We start from the raw sequence: 12476 nt of genomic DNA on the forward strand, positions 1-12476 counted from the left end.
TGCCTTCGTATTCAGGGACGCAAACATGGTTATAGGGCTGCATTCGAGCCTTCAGTGGCGAGTCGTCAAGTAGTAAAGTAGAAAGGGCGGAATGTGATAATAGGTCGTTGCGGGTGAGATGATTTTCCTCCAAGAGTGAATTAAGGAACGAAGTATTATTGAGTCGGGATCCGCTGTTAACGCCTGAGGACTTGGATGCAGTCTCTACTATGTCAACATCATCATTTTCCACACGATCCCAAGCCTCCGAGAGGATTTTGGTGGGTCCGGAAAATGTGGATAAAGGAAGGAGGGCCCAAGGCTTGGCAAGATTTTTCGTTGTCTGGAATTTATTTCCTGGTCAAAGTACATATGGATTCGAAAGTCGACTAGGATACAGGGTCGGTAACTTACTATATTGAGTTTCACTCAGGCCTAGAAACTTTCGATCCCAAAGGGCCACCAAGCCTCCCCTATGGCTTTCAGTTCCATCTGCCAGACTCTCTACGTGTTCTGCGTAACCTTCAACCTCCTCTTCGCCAAAACACCGGCCGACCATATCCTTGACATTGGGATATTGAGCCGAGCTCCAAACCATCGTATCCAGCCATTTTCGAGTCTCGGGATGGAATAAGAATGCTTTGAAAGATGTCATATATGGTCGTGTATGTGTTGGTCGTAGCGGACGAGACTCGTTCAGAGCGTAAGGATCGTATCCGTCTCTAGTTCTGGGCTCCCGGTATAGCAGGGTTCCATTCAGATCAAGTATAAGGAGTTTTCGGGTCTGAGTCGAATCCGTCAGGTGAACAGAAGGCTGCTCAGCAAGACGGAGATACGTGGAGCTAGGAACTGGAATCTGTTCGGGCTGAATTGTTGGTCTGTCGCGTCGGCCAGCACTGCGGTTGTTTCGATTTGAAGAAGTTCTCAAGTGAGGCCGTTGTCGTGAAACGGTGTCGCCGTGAATGTCAGTATCATGATGCCAATGGTTCGTATTCCCGGCTTCGGAATAGCCCAGGCTATATGATCCTGCATCGACTTGATAATTTCGAGGGTGCTGCGTGAAATTTGTTGGGTATTCCTCTGCGTAAGGATCTGCATTTCGGCTCTGAGGTACAACTTCTTGGCCTATGTTGCTATCGTAAGCATAGGTGAAGTTGAAGCCGCTACCATATCCGTCATAGCCATTGAAATATCCCCGATTTGCTTCGTAGTTCATCGAAGAGCCTCTTTGAAGGAAAGTGCACGAGCGGCAAAGCGCAAAAGATGGTGTCCACTGAATCCAGTCTTGGGATTTCGAAAAATAATGCGCAGTGATATGTATGTCCTGGATAAGTCGTATGATAAGAGTCTGAGAAAGGAAGCGCTTGTTGACTTGAACTGACCACTGGCGCGCCAATTTTCAACTACTTTGGGACCATAACTCACATTAAGATTTATATGACAATCATCAATCAGATTCAGCACTACATAAATGGTGCAATTTTATATACGTAAAGCAGTGGAACTAGGGTACGTAGGTAGATGGCGAACAGGAGGGTATGCACAGTACGTATGAGCGGGATATATGGATACAGATAAATAACAAACACTACTACGAGACAGGGAATTGTATGGGATGAGAAGGGAATATAAGTAGGAAAAGCAGGACTCGACGAATAAGAGTAGATAAGTGGTGAGGATGGTCGAAACATGAAACAGAAATCGACGAAAACACGGAGCAAAGACAACACAAAAAATATCTTGGAGTCGATTGTAGCACAAGAATAATTAGAGTTGAAGCCAAGAGACCTAATGTTCGAGGCAACAGTAGGTTGATAGCAGTTCATTTTCCGAAAACGTAGGGGCCGGGTGGGTCATTCAATAGACAGCTGGTATGACAGAAAATCAGCGAAGACACGTTGGCATCTTCAATAACATACCTTGGAGGTACTTTTTTCAACGCACGCTGATGACCTCTCTTCCAGCACTTGCTTGTCCTTCAGTCAAGGGAGTTCCGAAGGAAATGAACAGAGCCAGGACTCCGGCCTCAAGAACTGCTTGAACATGCGTGGCCTAAAGAACAAAACAAACGGTGGCAGTGAGAATCTATGGTAAGGCGAAGCATATGAGAAAACAGATACGCAAGCAGGTACAGCAAGGAGATAGAACACAAGGAGAAATGGAGATAAGAGCGCACCCTTGTTTCAGGCGGCACGGGCAACAGTCTGTAAAACTCCCCATATCGACGTTCTCTCAAGCTATACTGAGGCGGCAGGCCAAGTCCGAGGGACATCTCCATTGAGGAGGTCACCACCGGAGGCCTTGCATCTGCTGCTCCTCCAGAGTCTGTACTAGCAGCTTGAGCAGTACCTGCCGCTTCTCCCACACTCGTAGAAGGAACTGATACATTAGAAGTAGAACTCGACGAACCACTAGACATTTGCATAGTTGTTCCCGTCATCGAACTTGCTTCTTGTAAAGCACTGGCGGTGCCAACGCCAGCACTTGGACCAGTTGCGAGCCAATTTGGGGAGAGAGAAAACCCCCAGACATTGATACTTCTGTGACGGGTGATCGCAGAATTCGCAAGAGTGACGTATAGATTCTCTCGACGTACGCCTGGTAGCTCGAGATAAGCCTTCAAAGTGTGGGTAGTGGTATCATAAAAACTGTCAATCCGTGGTGTAAAAAAGTATTTTGTGACCGCACGGATTCGTCGAACCACAGTCGCAAAGTCTGTGTTGGGAGCAGTTGCTGAAGGTGGAACCATCGTCACCGGTGGGAGCCGCGGTTGAGTAGGTTGAGGGTGTTGGTGTGAGGGTTCTGGCGGAGGACCCATAGGCTGGTGAAAGCTTGTGGGGATGGAGACCGTGACTGGCGAAGGTCTTTGTGGCAACGCTATGGATGGTGGTGGCATGGTGGATGATGCATGGCTAGACAGAAGCTCGTGTGTTCACAAATATTCAGAATCTAGTGAACAGTTCACGACGCACCTGGATCCTGCCTCCGAAGCCGGAGCAGACATCGACGCTGGATAGGGCTGGATTCCACCGCCAGTCACTAATGAGAATCTTGCCCCCGGATGCTCGGGAGCCCTTCCGGCCATAGCACTTTGCGGCCTTTGGTAAGGGTGATGCTGACGTTGGGTAGCACCTCTTAAGGGCCCTCGAGGTACTGTACCTCTTGAGCGCGTTGTTCTCTGGGGACCAACTAGTGTTGGCGTAGTTGGTGAAGGACTTGGCTGGGAGAACTCTGCTTCTGGGGAAGGATACCCTTCAGATCGGACAAGTCGCTCTTGCGGCGCAAAATTCATGACCCTAGATGGGCCTGCCTGCTGAGAAGGAAACAAAAAGTCAGAGTTCTCACCATATTCTACGGGAGTATGCAACGGTGAAAAGTCAAATTGATGAGAAGGCAGCGCGTGGGGAATCGCGGGGCTGCGGGCGATACGAAGGCACTATGACTATCAGAGGGCGAGTCTTGTGGCTGTTGAGGCTGATGGTCGAGCGTTTCCCAACTAGGGAGCGGTTCAGTCGTATCATTCGAAAAATTAGTATCTTGTTGTTGGAATTCTTCACTATGGTGGTAGTAAGACATTGCGAACGCGGGAATCCATCTTGAAGAGCAACCGCTTTTATACGTGGTGAGTCATTACGCTACCGCGGAAAAATGTCTCGTGATGGGAATCTGTCAGGCGGATGAGCAATTTGATCTCCGATCCCGGTAGCAGATTCGCAGATACCACCACGGATATAGAATGTAAACTCCCGCATATGGCTCCGTGGAAGGAAGTTACAGCACCTGCAGGGAGCTACGACCGGAGCGTAGAATTGACTTGGCTTCATTGTTCGTGCTCATTGTTCAAGAAAAAAAAAACCTCCCACGAGGCGTTTTCTATATACCGCATGACACGATTGCGACATCGGCACAGCTTTAGGCGGCCGTAATGAGTCGGAGCAAGTCGGGGCAAGGGAGAAGGTACAGAAGAATCCAATGAAATATGTACGTTTTCGGTATGTTCTACTAGGTATGTATACCATGCAAAGCATACCGTAAATCAAAAGCAGAAAATAGGGTATAATAATGAGATGAATAATTCAGCCGCCGAGAGCAGTAAGTGCTGCGCGTAACTCCTTTTTAGCCTGCTCCGCATCCTCGTAATCAAGCGCACTAATAGCAAATCTACAGTGCTTCTGTGCTTTGGCAACAACAGCGGGAGTGAGTTCAACTTCCTGCGAAACTATGGGCGGTGGGATCAACGGTAGGATAGTATTAGGAACCGATAAAGGTGGTGGTGCTTGAAAAGTCTGTATCTCAGAGTGAAGGTTAGGAGGGACAGGAGGATGGTGCGTAGACGACGTCGAAGGCAGGTGCGGAGGGACAAAAGACGGTGTGATCGCATCGGAAGGAAAAAGAGCCACGTTAGCAGACGGCGGATGTATGGAAGTTGTATCCGTAGAGAAATGAACCTTTCTCGGAGACATGTTTGCCCTCTGTCTTTCAGTGCCCCCAAGTCCAGAGGACTGGGCACTGTCAGTAGAGCCAGCGCTACTCTGACTTCCTCTTCGATTTTTGTTTCTCGTATCTGGTGTTGGAGATTCCGGAGGCCAGGAATTTCCAGTAAAAGCAGAAGGCATAGGTGAATCATCAGTAGGAGTTCCTCGTACAGTGCCGGCTCCAGGAGTGGCCGCTGTACTCCAGTTTCCGGGGGATGTGGGTTCGAGGGTGTGAGGATCAACTCCTAAGAGTGTACGAGGTGGAGTAAACGGTTGCGGGGGAGGAAGTTCGTCTAGAACAGGCGGCGGTGAGGAACGTTTGATGAGAGGCGAAAGACGTGAATGGGGTGAAGATGTGAGAGAAGCTGATTTCAAGGAAGGATTCGTGTCAATTCCAAATGACATGGTGGATGCCGCAGAGGTCTCATCAGTTTCTGTTCTCGTCGAGGTGGGTAAGACCTCAGACAATTCGAGTACCGGTTGCGATGACTGCTCGCCAGCTGCGCCAGGAGTAGGTTTACGGCCCTCCCGAAAAGCTTTGGCAATGTCTGCCGCCTTCCACTTGGAATATCTGATCTTCCCTTCTGTCTGTGAACTATTTGTGAGCATAGTGATTTCAATCGGACATCAAACGACCATACCGCTTCCGTGAGCTCCGTCTTCGGAAATGTCTTCAGAATCTCGAGAAAGTTAGCAGCAGCAAGAAACTTCTTCGCGGTAGATCTGATGAAAGATATAATCGGGGTAAGACCTGTGTCCACATTCTGAAAACAGACATCGTACCTGGTACTGTTACCACTTCTATCTTCATCGTCCGCAACACTAAACACCCTGAGTGCGAAGTTTTCGACGTATGCTGCGCTGACAGACTCTGTGTCAATAGCATCGTTAGGACCGATCTCTCTCTTTAGCTTCTCCAATACATCAAGGAGTTCGAGCAAAAGCATCCGTGAAGCATTGTCCTTCGCCTTCAGTGAAATACCCACTTGAGCAGCATAATAAGCGCACCAATACGCTATCACAGGATCTTTTTGGTGTAGTTCAGCTGCTCGCTGCAGATAAGGTGATATTGATTTGAGAGGGAGAGGGAGAGGAGGCAATCCGAAAGAAGACATGATTGTTAAGATGGGAGCGCCCTAGTAGTCCCACAGCAATTTTATACTTACTGAGCGCAGTATCGCAGCGTAGGAGTCACAGCAATTTACTGTGATAGAGCCAATTGAAATGCCTCGCGACAGGGAAAGAAAAGAAAAGCTTTAAGTAGATGAGCGCCCGTGACATCATCCGCTTACAGCCGCTTACCCTACAATAATCTAGCTCCTATAAATTACAACGTCGAGGTATCTAATCCAACCTTATAATGAAAATTAGAAACTTTTCCTTTTTGTCTGACATTAAACCTGATAGAGCCTGATTCATTATCCGACCCAGTGTTTCTTTCTGCTTCTCTTGTTGACTAAATTTTGTCAGATTTTATCATTCAGTGCCACCAATAAAGATACCGGACTCCAGCTTCGATACATATCTCAATGGAAAGCCGGTATTTCGAGATTAAATACATTACCCCATCGCTGATATCCAGACAACTCTGAACTCAGTGAAAATTGGCGACTTCTTCAAATCAATATAACGCGTGTTGAACGCGTTTTTGCAAGATTCCTGGTTGTTCCTAAGGTCTATGTGTAGATAGCGCCTGGAGCTGGAGCTGGCCTCCATTTGTGGATCCTATAGGTCATAATGTGGTTACAAATAGTTTAATTAGGTGTATTCGTTAGATCTTCTACTGTGCTCACTGGAATCATTCGACAGGGCACCACACAGTACGAAGGGCGTGCGGTATATCTATATCGTAGTCTTCCACCGCATAACAATTCTGAAACATAAATATACTTGTGGCCAGAACAAACAGTACATGCAACGGGCCATCGCGATCGAGCTGCGGCAAATTGTTTACGCTGCGTTCAGCATTATTTTAACTCTAGGCAGGCATAGACAGTGATGATGTTTTGAGAGATATCAACAAGAAAGCGTCATAGACTCTCATACCACCAACCATCAGCACCACTTCAATTAGTTTGCAGGGGTATATCCCTCATGTAGAAGTAATCGACCTTAGCTATATTCCCATATGTCACATCAGTCATCCATAACACCCTCGCCCTCTAAGCTTCGTTTGGAATGCGGAGATACGACCACTTGCAATTTATGAATCGTTGCATTGATGGACGTATATGTACTTTGTAACGACCTCCATAACCAGCATAAGGTCTCATTAGGTATAGAATTGGTTTTTTATCAAGAATTCGTCCACGGTTGGTCCAGGAATTCTCTATTGAAGCGTAAAGCTGAATAAAAAGCTAGTGGTGTTAAATTTGACTTTGATGCATTATGTCCAGGGCCCTTCGTCGCGTAGCTCAAGTCTGGGGGCTAGAAAAATTTTCCTCATCCAAGCTCCGGCGATCGACGTATCAAGCGGGTGTCAGATCCTCGGAATGCAGACACGGGGGCTGCGTGGTGGCTGCATTCTGTCGGGGTCTGTAAGCGATAAACCGTCGGACGCATTGGGAAGAAGAAAGGAGGATTGAATGATTGCAGAGAGTCCCTGCCGTTGAGAGTATGGTTCGTCTAATCAAAAATAAAACATTGCTTTGTGGTATGCGTCGCGCATTTTTAGAGAGATGGCCCATAATTTGACAGCATTCTTTGAGTGGTGATAACAGAGCATACTGTGAGCCTGCGAAGGCCCCACACTCCACGCATGCTAAAGCAGAAGCACATCCGCGTGATACTCAGCTGCCTTCAGTAAGATATAGCCGCATATACGGTTTTCAAATACCTCTGGAGCAATGACATGATGATGTGAGTGTTTCCCAAGGTGGCGCACCACCTCACCTTCGTAGTATGGAGACATAGACTAGCACAAAAAACGTGAAGTCTCCACGGGCGTGAATTACGCTGTTGATATGTATTTCGTATTTCGAGATACTGAACATCCCCGTATAGTTCATTGAACGAATGGGAGAAATGAGATCCAGAATCGAATGCAAACCACATCATCGGAACTCGTGACTCTCAGCAGAGTCAGGACTGTCCAACATACGCGAAGGACTCAGAATACTATTAGAGGGACGATCTTTTGGTATTGAAATGATGGGAGGAAGCGTTACAGGTGATTGGGTAGTCTGGATACTAGAAGTAGGGGTAGTGACAGGAAAGGAGTTGTGCCTTGAAGAGGGAAAATGGATGTTGGGTGCCTGCAACGCGTGAAACTCGGTCAACGCCAGTGATAATTCATCGAGCTAGAAGCACGTTGTTCGGTAAATGAGACAGTGGAATAAAGTAGACAATCACCTTTGACATAATGCTCTTCACGCCTTCTTTCCTCCCCTCGAACTGGTCGGCTAGCCTTGCAAAATCTTCTTCCCTCTCTCTATCCTTCCTCTGCTCTTCATCCTCGTCATCTCCAACGCCAACTCCCTCATCGTGTTCGAGATCCAATAACTCCGCTGTGCTACTGGCAGCGCGCACTGGAGGTCGCTTGCTGACGTTGGGCGCCTTATTTGCCTTCCCTTTACCCTTTCCTTGGTCACCCTTGCCACCTATTCCCTCCATCTCGAGGTGCAGAGTTGCAATTTGACTTTGCAGATCTATAACGGTAGACAGTCGAGACCATATCTCTTCGTTGCGACTAGCGGCATCACTCAGAGGGATATGAGCTTCAGGATTCAGATTGGAATCAGGAAGGCCAAGTATTCCCAGCTTTTGTCCATTGAAGGGATCTCCGACGACTTCGCGAGGGTCAGGGTGATTAGAGGTGGCGATAGCTGGTGAAGGAAGGCTGACAGACGCATGAGCTTCCTCGATTGTGCCCCCTTCAGACTCATGTTCAAAGTGCTCTGAAGGTGTCGCGTATAATTCTGCTAGTGCAGCATCGTGTGGAGTGTGTAAGCCGGTGACTAGCGAATGGGGCGGACTTTTCGATGTTCTATTCAAGACTTGCGGCGCTTCAGTGACCTTAGGCGACTCTGCAGCATTTTCGCGCTGAGGTTTTTTGGTGAAAAGCGAGGACAGCATCAACGTCACTGTAGAAGAGTCAAGTTTGCTTACGTTACGTCTTTGAGTGTTCGCTTCGCTTTGGAAGAATACTAATATCGAGATATGATAATGACTACAGATTGAGTCCAATTGCCATTAATTCCGTGGAAAAACAGTACATCCAAAGTATATAACCAAAGACGAAAATCAATCACAAGCAGCCATCTATACATATTGGCCGGTGTTCAGTGTTGAAAATATCAACAAAAACAACTTCACTCACTTGGAGCGGCTTGGCCTGCACTGTTCACAAAATTTTTCAGAGTACTCGAAGAGCACAGGAGGCCTCGCACGAAGGCTTCCGCAACCACATTCGCACCCGTCACGGTGGTGTGAGTGTGGTCAATAGGATAATACGTATTGACAGTAGTCTCTCCGATTGCTTCATAAGCTTGTGCAACGTAGTCGTAGTGGTCGATATAAGTGACGCTAGTGTTTCCAGCAACTTCTTGTGCATAGGGCACGAATCGAGGTGGTGCAGCTATCACGTCACCGTCCCAAATGTTGTCAGGAGTTTGGGAAGAAATTATTGGAATGGCGCCTTTGGCTTTGAGAGAGTTGACTGCGTTCGTCATATAATAATTGAACGTATGAATGACCTCCGTGCTCCCGCTGGATGTTAACAACGGTCAGATAATTAAGGGAATAAAGACCAGCGGGACTTACTCTGTTTCCGTCACTGTTGCAGTGGTGGTCAAACTGTCTCCTACAAAGCATATTGAAACGCAAATGAAAAGGGGAATGAACGCATAAGCGTACCGAAAGCATCTTCTCTACCGTTATCCACGTCTCCGGATAAACCATCGTTGTGACCAAACTCGATGACTATATCGACCTCTGTGAGTAGCCGGCAAAAGTGTTACGTATACGAAAACAGTACGCACTCACGAAATCTCCAGCGACAACCTCGTCAATGATATTAGTGAAGCGTCCTTCGTCAGTGTAACTGCGAGCGCTACGGCCAGCTATCGCTTGATTGCTGACAGACAGTGTTAGATACTGCCCAATATATTGACCCCATCCTATCCAAAGCGTTTAGGCAAGAACAATCAAATCAAAGAGATGGAGAGCGTACCATCCGTCCCTGTTCCTGCCCCATCACCATTAGGAGCCATAGTAGAATCTCCTGCAAGGTATACGGTTGAACCGACGACAGAAGAAAGCAATGAGAGCACAGAAACGACGGTGAGGGAGAACATTTTTTACTTGGGACACAATCTCACAATGCATACCCTTCAAATTTCAATTTATACCTTATAGCCCGAGCAACGGCCCGATGTAAAACCGTCGGCGAAAATGTCGGTCGCAATACGGTGCAGTAAAGAAATAAATTCCATAGCAAATGACCTTCAGTTTGCAAGGGCATACGTTGACGGGAAAGCAACTCGAGTGCGGGCCGGGTGTTGCACCTGGTTATTTCTGTTTTTAGCCTTCGGAAATTCACCTGAAAAAGAGGAAGGAGAGAAGGATGGTTACCACCGCATGATCACTCTCAGGATTCAAAGGACATGAATGTCAATAAGTGTGTATTTAGGATATTCTATACGCTGACGTCGCATCGCAGGACCACTTACCGTATGATACAGGTATGATGTGCGCTCCCAGTGCCTATAGTACTGCCACTGCCAGGGTGTACCGATCAACCCCTCCCGTTGCGGACCGGACACGCAAACGGTCGAAATCTCCACATTGCGAAAGGTTACTCGTCGTCATCCAACTCACTGGCCCCCTCATCACTTTCGATGTGCAAGACTGCGAAGCGAGTAGTGGTTAGTGGATACTTTTCATCGTCGATTGGTCCGGTATTTCCTCCTGACTGACGGTCGCTCTCGAGTTCGGATCCATTGCTGTCATTATCATCTAAGTCTTCTGAGACGGGGTCGTCATCACCATCACTGTCCTCTTCCGAGAGTTCATTACTATCCTCCCCGCCAGAGGTTTCCTTGTTAGTTCGCTTGATCCAAACACCGCGACCCGACCCGTCACGGTATTCTAATTCAATACTCGAAAGCGGAGTGGCGGGAGGCCAAAAACCCCAAGAAACCTGTCCCTCAGCGAGAGCACGCAAGACTGTGGAAATATGATACAATTATACACGGTAAAGGGGATAAAACTTAGCTTACTGGCGTTTCCTGCTCGCGAAAAATCCGGACGTCCAGCTTTTGCGGTAACCCAAGACTTCTTGTTCGCAAATGATACAAGGATGTCCATGGCGGTCCAGTACATTGATACATTCTCTACTCGTTTCATGTTCTCGCGCCAAGTGCGCTTGTCAGTGATTAGAGGTTCCTCGGACCGAGGATGAGGCAAATTGAAGATGTCCTCTAGCGGTAGAAGCTGGGCTGCGTAGTGAACGCATGCAGGGATGGCAGAGACACGAGAAATTGGTAAAACTCCCGAAAGCACCTATTGTGAAAGATTATCTTCCGCGAGTGTCGTATGCTTCGCCACGGACCTGCATTTCCATGGGCACATAGTTAGGCATAACCAATCCAGGACAGTCCACAAGGCGAATTTCCGACGTCCACAAAAGAGTTTGGAAATGTTTCGTCTGAAATATCGGTGTAAGTGTACAACTCATTATTCGAAAGACGTGAACGATACCTTTCCGGGAGTCTTTGAAGCTCGAACTTTGGATTCTCCGAAGAGAGCATTCAGTAGTGAGGACTTGCCGACGTTGGGTGAACCAAGCAATCCAATAGTAAGGAAACTGTCCTCTTCTGGGTCACTTGTGTCTGGAATAACCATTGTTCGTTGGGCGTGATGATTCAAGGCGGCATTCCAGTCAATCTCCTGCTTCACAGGTGGCTTCCAACTTTTCAATCGATCAGGATTTTCCATTATCTTCCTGGGTGGCTGCAAAATTTCTGCGTGCAGGTCTCGAATCGCGTCAAGTAACTGTTCTTTGAATATCTGAGGAATCCGGGACTCGTATTTAGACCGCCCTTGATGATAAAAACTCTCTTCCTTGGTGCCGTACGCCTGTACTTGCACTACTCTGAGATCAGGAAAGGAATTGCGGAGGTAATCAATCCACGCATTTGCTCGTACAGGGCCAGTGATATCGACCTTGGTGAGTACAAGGATCACCTTGCGATTCGAGAGATAGCGTGCAAGAGACGGCGGAAAGTGTAAAAGAGGACATCTGGAGTCTACGAGTACAAGGATTATCTGTGATATTTCTGTAACACGCCATCTACATCGATGAGGGAATGTGAAGGACATAGATACGCCGCTAGACTCACAATTGTCTCCATACTTCCAGATTCCGCTCGAAAGACGACGAGGAACGTACGATTGCTGGCTCTCGTTCGTGCTCTGTATCATCAAGATGGTCGTCGGATCTCTTGTTCCCTAATCTCCATCTCTCTAAAGCGCTATCTGTTTCTTGCAACCATTTTTTGAAAAGACCCTCTTCGTTCGATTCCACTTCTTTTTTGGACATGTCGTATCGCCACTTCGGTCTCCGCGGGCAAGTCAAGGCCTCAAACTCAGAGCTCTGTTCATAGCTTTGGGGCAAGATAGCTGCAGTCGGGGGAATCGGTCGTGGAAGAGGAATAGTAGATGCCAATGCTTTGGTGTTCTCAAGGAACTGACGTGATGATTTGATGAAAGTGGACTGCAATTTCCTTGATGATTCGACTAAAGCAGATGCAGGGGCATTGCTGTGAAGAACCCTGGATCTGTTTGTAGGCTTTTTCCTTCCTTTAGGCGGTGGAGGAGAGACTTCTCCGCGTTTTACAGCTCGTTTGAGCTGTCGTTCCTCCTTTTTCTGGCGAGTCGATGTGGGCTGTCTGCGAGGCATCTGTGATTAATTGTTGTTTGATGGTTGTAAGTACTGAATTGAAAGAGAAAGAGAAAGCGGAAAAGCGCATGCTTTGCTGACATTGTCATCATTGCAGTGATGAGAATGATTCACTATTGAGT

At 47.5% G+C, this 12476-nt stretch overlaps 7 protein-coding genes across 7 annotated transcripts; all 7 read right to left on the reverse strand.

Annotated features, from left to right (window-relative positions):
• Positions 1-313: 313 nt before the first annotated feature.
• Positions 314-1328, reverse strand: C8R40DRAFT_1075955 (uncharacterized protein). Its single transcript, XM_046226898.1, has one exon. It carries the CDS (start codon positions 1193-1195, stop codon positions 341-343), a length of 855 nt encoding a protein of 284 aa, XP_046092057.1. The 5' UTR covers positions 1196-1328; the 3' UTR covers positions 314-340.
• A 65-nt stretch (positions 1329-1393) lies between these two features.
• On the reverse strand, positions 1394-1943 carry C8R40DRAFT_7131 (uncharacterized protein). Its single transcript, XM_046235952.1, has 2 exons — positions 1899-1943; positions 1394-1847 (listed from the first exon to the last, which is right to left on the reverse strand). Exon 2 carries the CDS (start codon positions 1803-1805, stop codon positions 1443-1445), a length of 363 nt encoding a protein of 120 aa, XP_046092058.1. The 5' UTR covers positions 1806-1847; positions 1899-1943; the 3' UTR covers positions 1394-1442.
• Positions 1944-3463, reverse strand: C8R40DRAFT_7130 (uncharacterized protein). The gene is made up of 3 exons (XM_046235951.1): positions 2952-3463; positions 2156-2891; positions 1944-2064 (listed from the first exon to the last, which is right to left on the reverse strand). The coding sequence occupies exons 1-3, from the start codon at positions 3269-3271 to the stop codon at positions 2032-2034; spliced, it is 1089 nt and encodes a 362-aa protein (XP_046092059.1). The 5' UTR covers positions 3272-3463; the 3' UTR covers positions 1944-2031.
• Positions 3464-4055: 592 nt separating this feature from the next.
• Positions 4056-5569, reverse strand: C8R40DRAFT_1064745 (Vta1 like-domain-containing protein; the record flags this gene model as incomplete). Its single annotated transcript, XM_046225580.1, has 3 exons — positions 4056-5042; positions 5096-5177; positions 5238-5569. The coding sequence occupies 3 exons, from the start codon at positions 5567-5569 to the stop codon at positions 4056-4058; spliced, it is 1401 nt and encodes a 466-aa protein (XP_046092060.1).
• A 1901-nt stretch (positions 5570-7470) lies between these two features.
• Positions 7471-8646, reverse strand: C8R40DRAFT_7147 (uncharacterized protein). Its single transcript, XM_046235956.1, has one exon. The coding sequence runs from the start codon at positions 8526-8528 to the stop codon at positions 7746-7748; it is 783 nt and encodes a 260-aa protein (XP_046092061.1). The 5' UTR covers positions 8529-8646; the 3' UTR covers positions 7471-7745.
• Positions 8647-8764: 118 nt separating this feature from the next.
• Positions 8765-9748, reverse strand: C8R40DRAFT_1157509 (SGNH hydrolase; the record flags this gene model as incomplete). Its single annotated transcript, XM_046229633.1, has 5 exons — positions 8765-9161; positions 9216-9255; positions 9309-9374; positions 9434-9571; positions 9625-9748. 5 exons carry the CDS (start codon positions 9746-9748, stop codon positions 8765-8767), a joined length of 765 nt encoding a protein of 254 aa, XP_046092062.1.
• A 170-nt stretch (positions 9749-9918) lies between these two features.
• C8R40DRAFT_1075977 (uncharacterized protein) lies at positions 9919-12463 on the reverse strand. Its single transcript, XM_046226899.1, has 6 exons — positions 11795-12463; positions 11154-11745; positions 11005-11100; positions 10673-10955; positions 10124-10619; positions 9919-9993 (listed from the first exon to the last, which is right to left on the reverse strand). The coding sequence occupies exons 1-5, from the start codon at positions 12352-12354 to the stop codon at positions 10249-10251; spliced, it is 1902 nt and encodes a 633-aa protein (XP_046092063.1). The 5' UTR covers positions 12355-12463; the 3' UTR covers positions 9919-9993; positions 10124-10248.
• Positions 12464-12476: the final 13 nt, after the last annotated feature.

The sequence above is a fragment of the Lentinula edodes genome (genome assembly GCF_021015755.1).
Source record: "Lentinula edodes strain Le(Bin) 0899 ss11 chromosome Unknown C8R40scaffold_1, whole genome shotgun sequence".
Lineage (NCBI taxonomy): Eukaryota > Fungi > Basidiomycota > Agaricomycetes > Agaricales > Omphalotaceae > Lentinula > Lentinula edodes.